This window comes from Schistocerca americana, chromosome 3 (assembly GCF_021461395.2).
Source record: "Schistocerca americana isolate TAMUIC-IGC-003095 chromosome 3, iqSchAmer2.1, whole genome shotgun sequence".
Taxonomy (NCBI): domain Eukaryota; kingdom Metazoa; phylum Arthropoda; class Insecta; order Orthoptera; family Acrididae; genus Schistocerca; species Schistocerca americana.
This window is the reverse complement of record NC_060121.1, coordinates 572599461-572619315: the sequence shown is the minus strand read 5'-3', so window position 1 is coordinate 572619315 and position 19855 is coordinate 572599461. Positions and strand designations below refer to the sequence as shown.

The window sequence follows — 19855 nt, the reverse complement described above, 5'->3', positions numbered from 1 at the left end:
CGACAATTCTTCATAAATCTTATTCATGACCAACTTTACCCCAGTATTATACAGCTTTTCAGACTTGTGTCAAGCAGTCTAGCTCCTCCTATCCCCAGTCCCTCCTCAGCTCAAGAGTATCTCAAGTTCTAGCAGAACAACACATGCTGAGGTTATGAAATCACTTTACACCCACTTAAAGCAGATGTCAGCATAAGAATTCCTCCTGCCCAGTAAACTTTACTACCCATCTCTTGACAGTCCCTTTTCACTATGCAAGTGGTCCCTGTCGGTGGGAGACACCGTCAGCTATGGAGCCAAGCCTACCATCGAGTGCATCATTAAACCTCCTCGCCTTCGTAGCTTTCGCCAATGGAAGACCATATCTTATCCACTACTTCAGTGTAAGAAAAGTGAACGAAATAATGCATTTCAAATGATGTAAGGTCCGTGATGGAAAAAAACAATATGGACAGATTGCTACCCGCCTTCTGTATGAGGTACTAAGTCGCAGACAGATGCCGTGAAAAAGGATGTTGAATAAGTAAGCTTCTGGAAAAATTCCATTTTACAAAGTAGGGAACAACTCACGTTTAAACATTCACATAAGCACAACTCACACACACATGGTCACTGTATCCAGGAACTAATACCCAACTGTTGCTGTATATCTTGTATATGAACGCTCATCTGGCTGGGGTGGGGCTTCGGTATTAAGTGAGGGATGGGGAGGGGAAGGACAGCAGGGTAGGACTGGGGACACTGCTAGTGCTGCCTGAGGGAATGCAGAGGGAGGTGGTCAGGACAGGATAGATTGCTAAGTGCAGTGGCTGTGGTGAGGGTGCAGGGGCGAGACAGGGGGATATATGGAGATGGGAAAGTAATAAGTGGGTGTGTAGATGGGATAGAAGGTATGTTTAGTACTGGGCACAGTTCGACCAGTCATTAAGACAGACAGCTTGTCAGTAGTTATGCACTCATAGGATGCAGCACAGTGGTGGTAGATGAGATGGAAGGTCACATGGCTGCTTTCATAGGGGGCCCTAAATCTGATGAGTTAGAAGATGCCTCTGATAGGGTTGGAGTATGTGGTACTGGTAGGATGTGTAGAACAAGTCTCGCATCTATGTCTACTGCAGGGATTCAAGTCATGGAGCAAGGAGTTAGGTGCAAGGTTAGAGTAGAGTCGGATAAGGGTATTGTGTACGTTAAGTGGGTGGGGGAATACAACTGTAAATGGTGTGGGGAGGATAGTGGGGATGATATTATTCATTTCAGGGCATGATGAGTGCTAGTCGAAACCTGGCAGAGAATGTAATTCATTTGCTCAAGTATTGGGTGGTCTTGAGTCAAAAGAGGAATGCTCCTTTGTTGCTGGTCAAAGGGTACGTTGGGTGGGGGGTGATAGGTGATGTGAGGCAAGTTGACTGTTTATGGACAAGTTGGGTAGGGTAATTTCGATCTGTGAAAGTGCCAGTAAAACACTTGGCATATTTGTAGCGTGATGCTTTTACTATGGATGTCGAGGTTGTATGGAAGGGACTTATTAGTACTGAATGAGTGACAACTGTTGAAGTGGAAGTGTTGTTGGTGACAAATTGCTTTTATGTGGATGGAGGTACTGATCTATCCATCGTTGAGGTGGAGTTCAACATCGAGGTGGCTTGTTCGGCAGAGGATGACCAGATAAATTAAATGGGGAAAAAGACGTTTAGGCCTGAAGGAATGTGCATAGATTGGCCTCACCTTCAGACCACGAATATGTCCTCAATGAATCTGAATTGGATTCTGACTGTTTAGAAAGGATTCGTCTAGATGATCCTCGAATCGACTGGCACAGGATGAGATGCCAATTCCTGTACTGCATGTTTGTTTGTAGATGATGCCTTCAAAAGAGAATTAAATGTGGATAAGAATGTAGTTGGCCATGCAGTCTGTTGGGAGTTGGGAAAAGTAATGTTCAACAGCAGTAAGGCCATTGTGTTAGAGGAAGCAGAGGGGGGTGATGTTAACAGTGAAGAGCAGGGTGCTGGCTGGTAAAGGAACACGAAGTGTGAAGAATCGGTGAATGATATGGTAGTGACTTTGATATAGGATGGTAGGTTATGGGCAATGAGCTGAAGGTATTGTTATCAGAGAGTGGAGCATTTGTCAGTGGGGGCACAGTAATTAGCCACATTGGGGAATCCTTAGTAGATGTATGTATGAACTTTAGGAAGAATGTTGGAGTGCACCAAGTGGTGGTGGCGAGAAGAGAGGTAGACTGGGGGTAAAGAAGGGGGGGAGGAAGGAGGGATGGAGGGAGGAAGGTTCTAAAATGAGCTTAAGGATTTAAGATCGTGCGGAATTTAGGGATTGGGTTCACTGTGGCAGGGCTTTTAGGTGGACACACCAGACAACTGGTTGATTCCCTCTACCAGGTAATCCCTGTGTGTCGGACACTCTGAGGTTCGTAGCCAGAGTGGTGGACGCAGAGTCAACAGGTGGCATTATAAGGTCGACGTCCCAACGTTTAGAAGGCGATTGCCAACAGATTTAAAGTATTTTATAAAGTGCATGCTACACGGACGTCTATTCATCCCATATTATTACTACTGGTTTTGGATACCAACCACCATCACAGTACAACATTTCATATCTTATTTATATTATGTCATGCCGTATCCACAGAGCAATTTTATTTACGTAAGCCCTTCAGAGGTGCTGAACATCAGTAGAAGAAAAGAGGTGTTCGTACTCATGTGGTCGTGCATGAGATATGAAAATATAACTATTGATGGGCCACCTCTTGATTGTGAATACCTGTTTATTCTTTTGATGTTCAGTATTTCTGATGAGGCCGTGGTAATAACGTGGCCATATGAATCTGACATGACATTGTAAATAACAGTCTATACGAACTTTTTAGTATATTGTTTATTAGCCAACACAGATAGTGATGGCTGCGTCTCACGATTTCGTAAAATACTTTCATAAAGCAATTTGTTCGAAATGTTACAGACATTTCACGTAGAAAGAAAACTGAAAATTAGTTTTATTACTCGTAAACTTTGTTGGCAGTAATATCTGGGAAAGATTCATAATTCCGGGAATTTTCACAACATGATAAAATCGTCACAATGGTGTTGAAAAGGTTTATATGGATTATGCAAAATAGGGTAAGGAAACGCAGTGCAATGTCGCACCTTAACTGTCTTTAATAGTCATAAACTTTTCTCCTTTGTGTGATTTTAATGACGCTTTTGCACTTGTACAAGAAATGCCTTAAAAGGCTTTAGAGAACGAAAAGTAAGATACCTGATGAGGTTGATGACAATACAGACATATTCGTGTTCCTGATTCTTTACATGTTAAAATAAAAGTGGTCTTGTGTTGAAACGTTTAATGTAATGTATTCATATGCACAACGATAAACACTAGCGTGTCTCACAGAGCCTTAGTCATACAGCTATGTGGAAGAAGAACTTTACCTTTGGACGAAACTGGAACGCATGTTATAAGCAAGGAGCTTAAACTCTAATGTGAACCAGCCAATAGTATTGCTTAGCAGGGAGGCTGGATTAGCAAAGACCAATGGACTGTGTACGAAGCGACGCGTCATGTTCTTGCGTTTGCTGCAGCATCGGCGTGTCAAGTTGCGTATTATAGACGATTTGTCTTTTGAAACGGAAATGGACATGTTGAAGATACATGGTCTAGAATTATACTGCGATGGTTCCCGGTTTGCACTGCCTTTGCGTACTTACGTTACATTGACATTCAAAGCGCTTGCGGTTTTATTTCACAGTGGATAATGTTACATGTTTGTCAGAGCTCACGTTTTTATGAAAAATATGTGAATCAATATCTAATTTTTATTCAGCTATCCGAACTGGCTGATCTCGTTTACTCCTTTGGATGGGACCTGTATGTAAAAAACGAGAGTTTTCATTCATTTTCTGCCCGGTACACGTAAACATATTCAGTATTCGTATAATTTGATATTCTTACGAAGTTGTTTTTACCCCACTGATATTCACTCAGATCCTCACATTTGTTCACTTCAGAACTACTTTCTCGAACATATTACGTTTCTAACCCAATATCTTCAAACCAGAGAGGGATATAAAAAATGAATTGCCATTAAGATGAAATTTTCAGCTAGAAACCTTACAATATGTAAGCAATACTACACACTGGACACAAAAATAATTCTGAGAAATAAAATGAACATTTATCATTGAGCATGAGACCTAAGACTTCTCCTACTTACTACAGATCACTTCGATAGTCTTCAGAATTAGTAAAACTAAGAGATCAAGTCTGCTTCTGCTCAAGAATAACGTGAGGCAGCATATAAATTTTTCGGAAGGAAATAAACACTTGACAGGAATTGTGAAGTCAGCTGTAGTGGACACATGAACTACGGCCAATATGTAGATTAAAACTTCCTGGCAGATTAAAACTGTGTGCCGGAACGAGACTCGAAATCGGGACCTTTTCCTTTCGCGGTTAAGTGCTCTACCAACTGCGCTACCCAAGCACGACTCCGGCCCGTCCTCACAGCTTTACTTCTGGAGGGTAGGACACGAGGTACTGGCAGAAGTAAAGCTGTGAGGACGGGGTGTGAGTTGTGCTTGGGTAGCTCAGTTGGTAGAGCACTTGCCCGCGAAAGGCAAAGGTCCCGAGTTCGAGTCTCGGTACGGCACACAGTTTTAATCTGCCAGGAAGTTTCATGTCAGCGCACACTCCGCTGCAGAGTGAAAATCTCATTCTGGAAACATCCCCCAGGCAGTGGCTAAGCCAAGTCTCCGCAATATCCTTTCTTTCAGGAGTGCTAGTTCTGCAAGGTTCGCAGGAGAGCTTCTGTAAAGTTTGGAAGGTAGGAGACGAGGTACTGGCAGAAGTAAAGCTGTGAGGACGAGGTGTGAGTCGTGCTTGGGTATTCAGTCGGTAGAACACTTGCCCGCGAAAGGCAAAGGTCCCGAGTTCGAGTCTCGGTCCGGCACACAGTTTTAATCTGCCAGGAAGTTTCATATCAGCGCACACTTCGCTGCAGAGTGAAAATCTCATTCTGGAATATCTAGATTTTTCACAGGGCAGGGGTGCTAACTGGAGAAAATAAAATGATTGCAGTTATGTGACAAACGAGTTCTTATTTTAAGTGGAATTAATTACATTTTTACGTTACGTAATACACCGGAAGCATTAATTTGTACACCCAATTTTTGCGGCTCGTAAACAACGAAAATTCATGGATGAAATTTTCACTCTGCAGTGGAATGTGTTCTGATATGAAACTTCCTACCAGATTAAAACTATGTGCCGGACCGATACTCGTACTCGTGACCTTTGCCATTCGCAGGGAAGTGCTCTACCACCCTTCATTCTTTCTTTCCTTTCTTCCTCCAAATGATAAAGAATTAAATAAGACGCCCTCCAGTTGAAGGATAATGATGTGCAGTTAGCGTCAATAACAAACAAAACGTAAATGGAATTAAAAACGCATTCTTGTGGAAACAAACAAAATGGCATCCGCGCGCCACCAACTTGTGGGTAGGTGCACTCATAATCCGAAGTCAATCTGGCATGTTACAGTCCCGTCTTCTCTAAGAATATTCCATTTTTCCGATACACTGGTCGGAGTCCTGGTATTACACTCTAACATTGAAAGCACCTATTCATACCCAGGACACCCGAGTTGCAGGGGGGGGGGGGAGGGGCGGTCCAAGAATGAGCTATCCAAAAGTATCGCAGATTATGGATGAGAAAGGTAAATCGATCTTGCAAGAATGTTAAAAAACCAAGGACACTCTTTATCTCCTACATGGGAAAAGGAAGAGATTGATACACCTTTTATCCGGGTCACCGCTTTAGTCTTCGTATAAATAAGTTTCAGCGGGGAACAGAAGTGTCTTCTGTGCTATGGCATTGGGAGCCGTACGTAGACGAAAGGCAAACATTTTCTGAATCAACTGCCACACATCTACAGAGGATGCACATTTCAATGGGCGTTTATGAGTGGGGGGAAGCTGCGAATCTGTCATGTTAATGGCATATGGATGAAGATGTGTCATGTATTTAGCGTAACATTAGATACAAGGTCTGACGAGCGTTCGTGTCAAGGAGGACATAGTGAACTCATCGCCAGACCACGGGCCATGCGGCCGTAGGAATCGGCTTTCCACCACATTCGAAGTATCATATCCTATCATTAGGCGACACATGTCACGTCCCGTGGGTTCCTGGTACAAGGCAAGTCGGTATGGACATAACGGTATTCGATGAAAGAGAGCTGATGGCGTGTGAGGTGGAGGCAGAAATGTGTGCTACTGCAATGGGCCCCACTCGGGAGGGAGGGGCCAGTTCATCAGTCAGGCTGCCCCTTAACCCGGTTACGTGACGGGTCTGTGATTTAACCATCGTAATTACATAAATGACAGACGCTTTTGCATGGACGTTAACATGACCGAGGGCACCGTCTCGAGGAGGAAAAGCTAGCGTGTCTAGCGACTCTGATGAAAAAGTGGCCAAACGCTACTTGCGGTTTGCGTCTTGTTTAACCTGCTGAGCTACCCAAGCATGATTCATGAGCAGTCCTCAGAGCTTTACTTTATCCAGTAACTTCAAAGAAGTTACAATCTGTATTCACCTCATGTCTTCAAAAGTGAGGGTCAGTGTGGCATTGATTCTCTCTTAAGAGTTTTAAATTTTATTTACTGAAACATTCAAGGCTTAGTAATCGAGGTAATGAGTTTATTTACATTTTGGCGAAAGCTTTTGGTAACGGAGATTTTCTTATCTCATTCTCATACCCATGTGAAATTCACTCCTGTTGCAGGGAGAAGATATGCTGCTGACCGTTCAGCAGGGAACACTACGAGGAACCACAGCCACGAGCGTCTACAACACCTCTTACACGGCCTTTTTGGGTATCCCGTATGCCGTGCCGCCAACCGGAAAGTTGCGTTTCCTGGTGAGTATTCAACTGTTAGTGAGTAAATTTGGACAGCTGTCAGAAAGTGACTGGGCGCACAGTTTCTAAACTCCACTTGCTTCAGTCCACCGAGGAATCTTAGCAAAACCAACAAAATAAAAGAAAAAAGTGTCGAAGTGTATCTAAAATGTAGCAAACTGGTAAAAGAGGGAGTAACAAACAGCGTTTCGGATAAATAACTCGTATTGGAACTTAAAAATAATTTGTAATATATAAATGGGATGTCAGTTTGGCATAAAATAAGTAATATAAGTGCGAACAGTGATTATTACATGCTGTGAGATACAATTCTTTTAAAGGCGACATGTGAGGCACCAATAGCGCCATTCTTCTTGAGAAGAAACTTTCAGCTTGACGAGGATCTGAAGGATTACCTGTGGCAACTCGCCTTCCTGAAAGCCACCGAAGTATCATGTGCAACACTGACGTGCTATTCTACATGCGATTTGTAATTTGTATAGCGTTACAGGTACCTAGAGGTAAAGGAAAGAAGGAAGAGAGATTATTGTTTGTTTCTTCTACATCTAGCTCATTAGTAACGGAGGACAAACTAGGATCTATTTAAGGATGGGGAAGGAACTCGGCCGTGCACTTTCAAAGGAATCATCCCGGCATTTGCCAGGAGCGGTTTAGGAATTCACGGAATGGTGGAGGGTAGCTCGTACCTCAAGTAGTTAATCCGTCTTGTATTCCACTCGCAAATGGAGTGAAAGAAAAACGACTGCACCTGTCCCTCTGTACAAGCTCTAATTTCTCTCGTCTTCCCTTCCTGGTCCAAACGTGAATCGTACATTGGCAGCATTACAATGTCTCTGCAGTTATCTTCAAATGCCGGTTCTCTAAATTTTCTCAAAATTGTTTCACGAAAAGGACGTCATCTTCGCTCGAGGGATTTCCATTTGAGTTCACAAATTTTGTCCAAAATACTACGTGATAATCGATCTCCCGGTACAGATCGCGCCTCACGCTTCTGTATCCAGAAAGGCCCGTATAGGACCTGCAACATGCGGTCGTGCATTATCCTGCTAAAATGTAGGGTTTCGTAGAGATCGACTGAAGGGTAGAGCCACAGGTCGTAACAAATCTGAAATGTAACGTCCACTGTTCAAAGTGCCGTTATTGCGAACAAGAGGCCACCGAGATGTGTAACCAATGGCACCCCATACCATCACGCTGGGTGATACGCCAGTATGCCGATGATGAATACACGCTTCCAAAGTGCTGTAAACAGAACCTGGATTCATCAGAAAAAATGACGTTTTGCCATTCGTACACCCAGGTTCGTCGTTGAGTACACCATCGCAGGCGCTCCTGTCTGTGATGCAGCGTAAAAGGTAACCGCAGCCATGGTTTCCGAGCTGTTAGTCAATGCTGCTGCAAACATCGTCGAACTGTTCGAGCAGATGGTTGTTGTCTTGCAAACGTCCCCATCTGTTGACTCAGAGATCGAGACGTGGCTGCACGATCCATTACAGCCATGCGGATAAGATGCCTGTCATCTCGACTGCTAGTGATACGAGGCCATTGGGATCCAGCACGGCGTTCAGTATTACCCTCCTGAGCCCACCGATTCCATATTCAGCTAACAGTCATTGGATCTCGACCAACGCGAGCATCAATGTCGCGATACGTTAACCGCAATCGCGATAGGCTACTTTCCGACCTTTATCAAAGTCGGAAGCGTGATGGTACGCATTTCTCCTCCTTACGCGAAGCATCACAACAACGTTTTACCAGGCAACGCCGGTCAACTGCTGTTTGTGTATGAGAAATCAGTTGGAAACTTTCCTCATGTCAGCACGTTTTAGGTGTCGCCACCGGCGTCAACCTTGTCTGAATGCTCTGAGAAGCTAATCTTTTACATATCACAGCATCTTCTTCCCGTCGGTTAAATTTCGCGCTTTAGAGCGTCATCCTCTTGGTGTAGCAATTTTAATGGCCAGTAGTGTACGTCCTCAATTCCTTGCTAGATGTATTACTATCTCTGTCTTCCTCTACAGCTTTTTCCATCTACAGCTCCCTTTAGTACCATGGAAATTATTCCCTGATGTCTTAACAGATGTCCTATCATCATGTCCCTTCGCCTTGTCAGAGTTTTCCATAAATTCCTCTCCTCTCCAAATCTGTGCAGAACCTCCTCATTCCTTACCTTATAAGTCCACCTAATTTTCAACATTCGTCTGTAGCACCACATCTCAGATGCTTCTGTTCTAGTTTTCCCACAGTCCGTGTTTCATTCTCTTACAATTCTGTCTTCCAGACGTACATTCTCAGAAATTTCTTCCTTAAATCAAGACCTATATTTGATACTAGTAGACTTCTCTTGGTCAGGAACGCCCTTTTCACCAATGCTATTCGGCAACTGATATTCTCCTTCCTCCGTCGGTCATTGGTTATTTTACAACCTAGGTAGCAGAATTGTTAAACTGCATCTACTTCCTGACCATCAATCGTAATGCTAAGTCTCTCGCTATTCTCATTTCAGCTATTTCTCATTACTTTCGTCTTTCTTGGAATTACTCTCAGTCCATATTCTGTACTCCTTAGATTGTTCTCCCATTCAGCAGATCCTCTAAATCTTTTTCATTTTCACTCAGGACATGCCAAAGCGAATCGTATCATTGACATCCTTTCACGTTGAATTTTGATTCCACACCTGAACCTTTCTTTTATTTTCATCATTGCTTCCTGGAAGTACAGATTGCAGATTGAACAGCAGGGTGGAAAGACTACGTCCCTGTCGTATACCCTTTTAAATTCGAGTACTTCGTTCTTGGTTGTCCATTGTTACTATTCCCTCTGGCTCTTGTACCTATTGTATATTACCAGCTCGCCACTACTTTTCTCAGAATTTCGAACATCTTGCACTATTTTACGCTGTCGAACGATTTTTCCAGGTCGACAATTCCTATGAAGTTCCTTTATTTTCTTTAGTCTTGCTTCCATTATCAACTGCTACGTCAGAATTGCCTCTCTGCCTATCCTAAAGCTAAACTGATCGTAATTTAACACACTCTCAACTCTCTTCGGAACTGTGTGAATGAATTTTTCTGGAAGTCAGATGGAATTTCGCCACACTGATACATTCTACACACGAGCGCGAATAGTCGTTTTTTGCCATTTCTCCCAATGAGTTCAGGAATTTTTTGTTACTGAACATGAAAAGTACACTCTTAAGAAGTTCTTAAGGTTAGTTGAGATTTTTGTATTTGGCTGTTAGTGCTACAGACTATTATGAAATATGGCTGAGAACCTCGGGCCGCAAGAATACTTCGTTCGGGCCTTATGCGGCCTGCGGATAACAGCTGGATGACCACCGTGTGTATGGAGCAGAGGTTGATACTGATATTTCTTTTTCTTGAATTTAGGTTTGTCATTCTCTTGTAATACATTCAAAAGCTGCGAGAAATTTTTGTGGTTGATTACAGCTGTACAAGTCAAAATATTGCCTCTGTATTTCTTTACGTGTATCGTCACGAAAAATCGTAATCGCTCTGTATTAACGGCACTTGAAACAAAAACTTATGTACTGGCACATAGAACGAGTCAAATTCCAGGAATGTCGTTTTGAACTTGTTAATAAATTGCTCATTTTGAAATTTTTCTCGTTTTTTAGCACTGATGCGGTTGTAGCATATATCTGAGTTAGAATACATTCCCAATTTTTACAAAGAGAAACAACTGTCTTTTGTTTCTCTTGATAAATGTGTTATTTGGACATGGTACCTTTTCAAGTTCCAATCCTCTTATGATGGGAGATTTACGTAACTTCATTTTGGCCCCGCTCTCCAGGTCACAATCTTTAGTGGTTTCACTTGAAATATTCACTTTTTCTTGATTATTTGCCATTGTACTTATACTTCCTACATAGGCGTATTTAACCCTCTAAATGCACACGTGGCCACGAATGACTGCTGCACAGACAACACAGTCAGGAGTACCCTTCACCACTGTGAAACATGTAAGTAACATCAGAGAGCTTTCTTCCAGCATACTCGGTCATTCTTACCACCACGCTAACTCAAATCTTTTACGATAGCGTGAAAATGGACAGTTGTTCTTAAAATGACAATTAAAACACAATTAATGTAAGAGGAAACCTAAAAAAGGAAGAGGAAAGCTAAAAATGTAAGGGAAAAGCTCAACATAACTATATCGTTAAATGGTGATCCCTTAGATAAAACACGAAAAAGGCAACCATCCCTATAGCAAACGAAAAATCATCCAAAAAAATTTAGGGAACAATTCGGATATTTCATATAATCTTCAGTACCATATTGAGAATGGAAATAAAGGCCAACTCTGTAGGACATAAACTTACATAAATCGTTGTCGAATATAGATCCAATGCTACATCGAAAACATATGTCATTGTGTTGTTCTGAGGAAATGAACGATCACTCATTCGGTTGAGTAGCGTATATTAGCGGATTACAGATTTTTCTAAACCCATTATATTACAAAAGTACTGAAAGGAAACAGGAATTAATTCTATTAAGCAAAGGCGTGCTGATCATGGGAAAAACTGTTTTATTTTTCAAACAAATGCTGCCACCTTCTGTGAGTAAGCAGGAACGAAAACATTTGATGAACATTGCGTAAAGTGTATGCTACAGTGGGGCGCATGATGTTTAGTTTATTCTCAGAGCTAGGGAGAAATTAAATTTGGATCTAGCATAATTTCCACATAAGGAGTGAGGAGGATATGATGTTGTGTCTTTCCGTAGATCAATTTTGATAACTCTCACACTATTCGGCATACTGAAGGAACTCGTGTTTTGTAAACATTGATTTTGTTAATTGTGGGTCGTCCAATAAGTTACTAAGGCTCTTGCCATAGGGTCTCCAGAAATTTCGAAAGGTAATTTACTGCTCATACCCAACTCGGCGTGGCCTACAGTAACTTTTTAGATATCTCCAGTACGAGACGTGACTCTCTTTTTCGTTGCAATTTAGTACGATCCCACGGATAGTTTCAATGTCTATTTTACGTGGACGGTATTCGATACAAAACTGTAATCACGCTACGTCCATTGTCGCTCAAGCCTATCTATGACGTGGGAACATTTCGATTTTTGAGATTCTCTGTCCAGCTTGATCGTACAGAAAACCGAACTTGTTGTTATTACACCTGACATTTAGATCCATGGTGGAGCTCTACTTTCAGTCTTTTCAGCCGAACACCTGTCACCCGCATGTCACAGCTCGCACTATTTACAGCAGCCGAACCCAGCTGCGGTCCATATATCTGTCTCCTGTTGACGGTGGAAGCAGAGCTGCGAAACCGCTATTAGCTGAAGGCACTAGTGGCCCATTCCTGACGTCACGAGTGGTATCTCTGACTGCCAGTGGGTTCTTTGCGTTTTGTCTTACGTTTAGATGCGTAAACATATTAACCAACGATAAAGGGCGTCGCCATTGATCCACTGGCTGTCGGGCCCGCCCATCGTTCTGTTCACTTGGAGCCGCCCAAGGCCTTCAAGACGCATTGCGGTATATGGAGCTTATCAGCTGTGGCGACTAGTGGCCTCACTTCCCCTCGATGGACCTGCACGCGCGTACAATATATCATCCGAGCACAATGTCTCTGCCTCACACTTGTTCAATAACTCTTTCTTACAATACAGGGCACAACGTGTGTATTGCTGTTATTTCTTTAAAAACTGAGCAAATATGGAAACACCAAATTACGTAGATCGAGTTGGGAGGGAAATTACGAGAGCCATTCAATAAGTATTGAAACATAAGGTTTTTTTTTTTTCGGGATGCATGTTATTTTTATCCAGGATTCCAATCCATCGTATTATTCTCCATTCTTTTGGCTACAAAACTCTACTTTTCATCTTATTCTCCACCACGACGGCCTTACGCCACGTTGCTGGGAGGGCCTGTACGGCCGCATGGTGCCACTCTATTGGTCGACGTCGCACCCAATGTCTTGCTACATCAATAATGTCTTACATCAGGCTGTAAGGTGGATGAGGCAGACCAAACCAATGAAAGTTTGAGAGCTCCCCTTGGGTGGGCAGACTTGTGTGAGGCCTTGCATTTCATGGAGAAGTAGTAGTGCGTTTGGATTTTTGTGACGACGAACACGCTGGAGTCGTTTCTTCAATTTCCTGAGGGTTTCGCAGTACACTTCAGATCTGATCATTTCACCATGAGGGAGGACTTCAAATACAATAATCCCTTCTGAGTCACAAAATACCATGGTCATGACTTTTACCGGCTAAGGGGACCGCTTCGAACTTTTTCTTCGAAGGTAAGTTGGTGTGGTGCCACTCCGTGGATTGCTGCTTTGTTTCCTGTTGGAAGTGATGAACCCATTTATCATCGCATGTGACGATGTTCGACAAAAAGTTATCACGATCAGCGTCGCAACTCAACGGCAATTCCACACAGATTGTCCTTCATTGTTCTTTATGGTCTTCTATTCGGCGGCGAGGAACCCAGTGGGCATACATCTTTTAATACCCCAGCTGGTGGAACGAGAGCGTCAGCAGTGGCAATAGGGATGTCCAGTTATGCAGCGAGGTGTTTGACTGTAATCCATCGACCACCTCGAGTAATATTTTCCGTACGTTCCAATATTACAGGAGTCAGTGCCGTGTGCAGCCGGCCGGTACGAGGGAGGTCGAACAGATTTACGCGACCTCGTTGCACTGCTGAAAGAGGCCTCACCCAACGACTCACTGTGCTCGTGTTCACCGGCAGGAGTTAATAGACACTCTTCAAGCACCTATAAATATCTGTGATGCTTTGTTTTTCCACAAAAAGAAGCTCTCTGCTTGGAATGCGCCTCCGTTACAGACAGCATTTTGAAGGCAACGCATAGCACCGCCACTATCGAAACTTCATGAAATTATAGTGGCTGAAGCGGTGATATTCGAGAATGTCCCACAACAAATTCCCTATTTTTTAACCTAAATTGGCCGACAAAAAAATGTGTTGCTTTACTTAGTCAACGCCCTTTGTAATAAACCGTTTCCATGTACAGTAAGTACAGAACACATCTGCTAAAGCATCTGGTAACATGTTATCCGTCGGATGCCTATCACAGACAAATATAAACTTCGTTTTCAGTGAGAGTGTTAGCATATGCATGCTTACTTTTTCCTCATATATAAGTAAATTAACGAAGAAACCCAGCGTTGCCCAGGTATTAATTTACAACTCTGCGTCTACACCTCTCCCACGCAACATCTGGCCTTCTGCTTAATGCTTATAACGCCATGCTCTATGAACTATGTTTCGTACAATTATGTAATATTGCAGGTGCATCCAGCGGCATACGTGGAAGTTTAAACGTGATAGGGAAGCATGAAGATATGAAACAGTAAACGCTAAAGCGCAGTGTTCATGTACTGGCGAGTCAGTGAAGTGACATTGAAACACAAGGATGTCTGGTCAAATGAGTATAGGGTAATATCAGCAGCAGCAGAAAATGATATAACAGGAGTAGGATTCGTTATGAATAGAAAGGTAGGATAGAGAGTGAGTTATGTGAGCAGTTCACTGAAAGGGTCGTTCTTATCAAAATCTATAGAAAACCAACACCCACAGCGATAGTTCAGATAGATATGCTGACATTGCAAGCTCAATATGAGGAGATAGAGAATTTCAAGAAGATATTGAAATGGTAACACAGTACGAAACGGGAGATGAAAATCTAGTAGATTTGGAGGACTGGAATGCGACTGTGGGGGAAAGAGTAGAACAAATGTTACGGAGGAATATGGGCCTGGTACTAGAAATGAGAGAGGAGAAACGCTAATTGAGTTCTGCAGTAAATTTCGGCTAGTAATAGCGAGTACTCTGTTTAAGAATTACAAGAGGAGGAAATTTACTTGGAACAGGTCGGAAGATACGGGAGATTTTAGTTACATTACATTATGGTAAGGGAGAGTCTCCGAAATCAGTTACTAGATTGTAGGGCGTACCCGAGAGTACATATAGAACCAGATCACAATTTAATAGTAATGAAGAGTAGGTGGAAATTTACGAGACTAGTTAGCAAGTGCAATGCAGAATGAAGTTGGATACGGAAGTACTTATCAACGAAAAAATACGCTTGAAGTTCTCTGAGGCTATAGATACGGCGATAAGGAATAGCTCAGTTGAAGAAGAATGGAAATTTCTAAAAACAGCAGTCACAAATGTTTGATAGGAAAGCATAGGTACAAAGAACGTAGTTGCTAAGAAACCATGGGTAACAGAATAAATAATTCAGATCATTCACAAAAGAAGGAAGTACAAAAATGTTCAGGGAAATTCAAGTCACTTAGGAATGAAATAAATAGGAAGCGCAGGAAAGTTAAGGTGAAATAGCTCCGTGAAACATACGTTGAAGGCCTCTACGAGGGGAAGACTTGTCTTACTACGGAATAGAAGAAGAGGCATGAATCCATATACAAAAGATAACGGATGCAGAAGTATAATAAGAATTTAAAAGAACTTTGAAAGACTTAAGATCGATTAAGGCAGAAGAGACTGACAACATTCCATTAAAATTTATAAAATTATTTGTTGAAGTTGCAACAAAATGCCTACTCGCGTTAGTGAGTTTAATGTATGTCTAGCGACATAACATCTGACTTTTCGAAAGTCATCATCCACAAAATTCCGATGATTATCGCACAGTCAGCTTAACAGACTATGCATCCAAATTGCTGATAAGACTAATATAAAGGGGAATGGAAAAGAAAATTGAGGATGTATCAGACGACGCTTAGGTTTATTTTAGGAAAAGTAAGGGCACTAGGGAGTCAGTTCTGTGGGTGCAGGTGATAATGGGAGCGTGACTAACGAAGAATCAAGGCACATTCATAGAATTTGTCGACCTGGAAAAAGCACTCGGCAGTGTCAAATGGTGCAAAGTGTTCGTAATTATGGGAAAAATTGGGGTAAGCTATAGGGAAAGACGGGTAATATACAATATGTACAAGTGTCAAGAGGGAAAAATAAGAGTCCGAGACCAAGAACGAAGTGCTCGGATTAAAAAGGGTGTGCGACATGGATGTAGACTTTCGCCTCTTCTATTTAATCAATGTGACGAAGAAGCAATGACGGTAATACAAGAAACGTTCCAGAGTGGAAACAAAAATTTATTGTGGAAGGATATCAATGATACGATTCGCTGTTGACATTGCTATCCTGAGGAAAAGTGAAGAAAAATTGTATGGTCTGCTGAATGGATGAACACTCTAAAGAGTAAAGAATATGGATTTAGAGTAAATCGAAGAAAGATGAAAGTACTGAGAAGTAGCAGAAATGAGAAAAGCGAGAAAACATCAGGACTGACAGTCACGAGTGGATGAAATTATAGAATTGTGTTACCTAGCCAGCAAATGGTTCAAATGGCTCTGGGCACTATGGGACTTAACTTCTGAGGTCATCAGTCCCCTAGAACTTAGAACTACTTAAACCTAACTAACCTAAGGACATCATACACATACATGCCCGAGGCAGGATTCGAACCTGCGACCGTAGCGGTCGCGCGTTACCAGACTGAAGCGCCTAGAACCGCTCGGCCACTCGGGCCGACCCCAAAGCAGCAAAGTAACCCATGACAGAAGGGGCAAGGAGGGTACAAAATGCAGACTACCATTGACAAAAAGAGCATTCGTGGCCAAGAGAAGGCTACTAGTATCAAATATACGCTTTAATTTCAGCAAGAAATTTCTGAGAATATACGAGGGTTGCCCAGAAAGTAATGCACTGCATTTTCTTCCCTCAACAATTCTTTATTGAACGTAATGAGAATTACAAACAGGAAAGAATGGTGTTTTATCTACTTGTGGTGTCACCGCCAGACACCACACTTGCTAGGTGGTAGCCTTTAAATCGGCCGCGGTCCGGTAGTATACGTCGGACCCACGTGTCGCCACTGTCAGTGATTGCAGACCGAGCGCCGCCACATGGCAGGTCTAAAGAGACTTCCTAGCACTCGCCCCAGTTGTACAACCTACTTTGCTAGCGATGGTTCACTGATAAAATACGCTCTCATTTGCCGAGACGATAGTTTAACATAGCCTTCAGCTACGTCATTTGCTACGACCTAGCATGGCGCCATTATCAGTTACCATTGATATTGTGAATCATGTACCGGCAAGACCGACGTTCTTCATTAACGGATTAAAGTTAAGTATTCCACCAGCTACGTCCGTTTTTCTAAATTCTAATTTCCTTGTCCTGTTCCAGACCTCACGCCAGCCTCCGTGAGCTAAAACGCGTGCCTTTCGGCCTCCTTCTAGTAACACGGTGTTGGCTCTCCTGCCAACCAAAACACTACTCACCCTATTTTCGACGTAATATCCATCCCGTTCTGTGGCCTTCCTCCAGAGCGAAATAAGGGCGTCCATCCCATGTCGGTACCATTCCTTGTTCTGATGGCTTCATTGTGTGAATCACCTCCTCAGCATTGACAGATGCAGCGCCAACTGCCGAGTCGTAGTGCTTCTGTCCTCGCCAATGACAACATCATCTCGCTGCAACATGTCAAGTGTGGCAAGGGTGGATGGTCTTCACGACCGCAGCAAATCGTGGCGCTCTTCTGGTGTCCTCACCTCTGTGCCCAGCGACTAACTTTACTTCTGTCGACAGTAGATGCTCCATGGAGTTTGCACAAGAGTTTGTGAACAATCTTCCCAGTTTCTTTCTCTGCAGTGAGAAACTCAATGAAGGCACGTTGCTTGTAAGTACATCACCTACAGATGTCATTTGAAACCGTCCTGCAGTTACACTATCTGTTGGAAGTGACAGGAACTTGGAGCGCTCGCTTAGGAGACTTCAAATAATACATGCATAACGTTTCGCATTCGTAGCATTGTTTTCGGATGAGAACAAAAATGCGATGCATTACTTTGTGGGCAACCCTTGTACATTTGGAGAACAGCATTGTGTGGCAGTGAAATACGGACTGTGGGAAAACTGGAGCAGAATAGAATCAAAACATTTGAGATGTGGTGTGCGAAAGAACGTTGAAAGTTAGCAGGACTGATACGGTAAGGAATGAGGAGGTTCTGCGGAGAATCGGTGAGGAAAAGAATATATGGAAAACACTGACAAGAAGAAGGGACAGGGTGGTAGGACATCTGTTAAGACATCACGGAACAGCTTCCGTGGCACTAGAGGGAACTGTCGAAAACAGAGATTGGAATACTTGCAGCAAATAATATAGGATGTAAGTTGCTAGTGCTATTCTGACATGAAGAGATTGCCACAGGAGAGGCATTCATGGCGGACCACATCCAAGCAGTCACAAGCCCGATGACTCACCAAAAAAAAGTTATTGCGAACAGATTTAGTGGCAAAGAAGTAATAAATTTAAACGCCATGCATTATGTGACATTGTTTATGACCTCAAATCTTCTTAAATATGCGTGTAACAATTATATAATTTTGCAGATACATTCACCTGTATATGTGCATATCGTCTGCAAAATGTTTCGCGAATACAGTTGGTAATAAGGAAGTAATAAATTACAACGTCATGCCTCGTGCATGAACATCGGAAATGTAGTAGTCATTTATTTATTACCTTTGATCATTTAGTAGGGGTTGTCATGGAGAAAAATTTGGAGAAGTTTTGAAATTATGTCTAAAGTCTGGTGCAAGTCGGCTGAGTGCTCTCATTCTCGAATACTGACAATTCATGCGTTGTGGGCTGCGCTTCTTTTTTACCACGACTCCCCCCACCCACGCCTCCCCTTTTGTAGGTATTTTTCTCTTGCCCCCCCCCCCCCCCACCCGATGAGAGTTGCCTGACAGTAAGGTATATAATGATCAGCGAGAACACTATGTCCATCTAGGTCACAGCCGGTATGTCCACCTCTGGCACGAATAACACCGGCGATGCGGCGTGGCGAAGAGCAATGAGGCCTTGATAAGTCGCAGGAGGGAGTTGGCATCACATCTGCACACACACAAGTGACCTAATTCCCGTAAATTCCGGGGAGGGGGCGACGAACTCCGACGCCACATTCAATCGCATCCCAGATGTGTTCGATAGTATTCAGGTCTGGTGAGTTGGAAGGCCATCACTGCTTTCCTTGAACCCGTTCAACATATTATGTTGAAAAATGCCTCTGCCGCCTGGAAACATGATCTTCATGAAGGGATGTACGTAGTCTGGAACAAGTGTACGATACTCCTTGGACGTCATGGTGCTTTGGGAAATGGTTCAAATGGCTCTGAGCACTATGGGACTTAACTACTGAGGTCATCAGTCCCCTAGAACATAGAACTACTTAAACCTAACTAACCTAAGGACATCACACACATCCATGCCCGAGGCAGGATTCGAACCTGCGACCGTAGCGGTTGCGCGGTTCCAGACTGTAGCGCCTAGAACCGGTCGGCCACCCCGGCTGGCGGTGCTTTGCACCTCAAGTGGAACCAGGGATGCCCAAGTAATGTTCCCCAGAGCGTAACGGAGCTTCCACCTGGTTCTCTCCGTACCACAGTACAGATGTTAAGGAGCTGTTCGTCTGGAAGACGACGGATTCGCGCACTCCTATCGGCATGATGAAGTAGGTATGGGGATTCATCAGACCATCCAACACTCTGCCACTGCGCCACCGTCCAGTGCCAATGGTCATGTGCTCATTTCAGTCATAGTTGCCGATGACTTGGTGTTAACATTGACACATGACATGTATGGGTAGTCGGCTGCGGAGGCCCATCGCTAGAATTGTTCGGTGCACAGTGTGTTCAGACAAACTTTTACTCTGCCCAGCATCAATGTCTGATGTCAGTTCCGCCACATTTCGCCGCCTGTCCTGTTTTACTAGCTTGCGCAGCCTACGACGTCCAACATCTGTGATGAAGGGTGGCCACCCAATCCCACGGTATCTGAACGCGGTTTCACCTAGGTTTCGCCACATGTTGTAGACACTCACC

The 19855-nt window shown here is 43.2% G+C and overlaps 1 protein-coding gene across 1 annotated transcript in view; it reads left to right on the top strand.

The window, feature by feature from the left end:
* LOC124606230 (acetylcholinesterase-like) overlaps positions 1–19855 on the top strand; it is a 176200-nt gene that overhangs the window by 57406 nt on the left and 98939 nt on the right. Inside the window, exon 3 of the mRNA XM_047138206.1 lies at positions 6800–6934. Within this exon, the coding sequence (XP_046994162.1) occupies positions 6800–6934 (135 nt within the window). The remainder of the gene's footprint in view (positions 1–6799; positions 6935–19855) is intronic.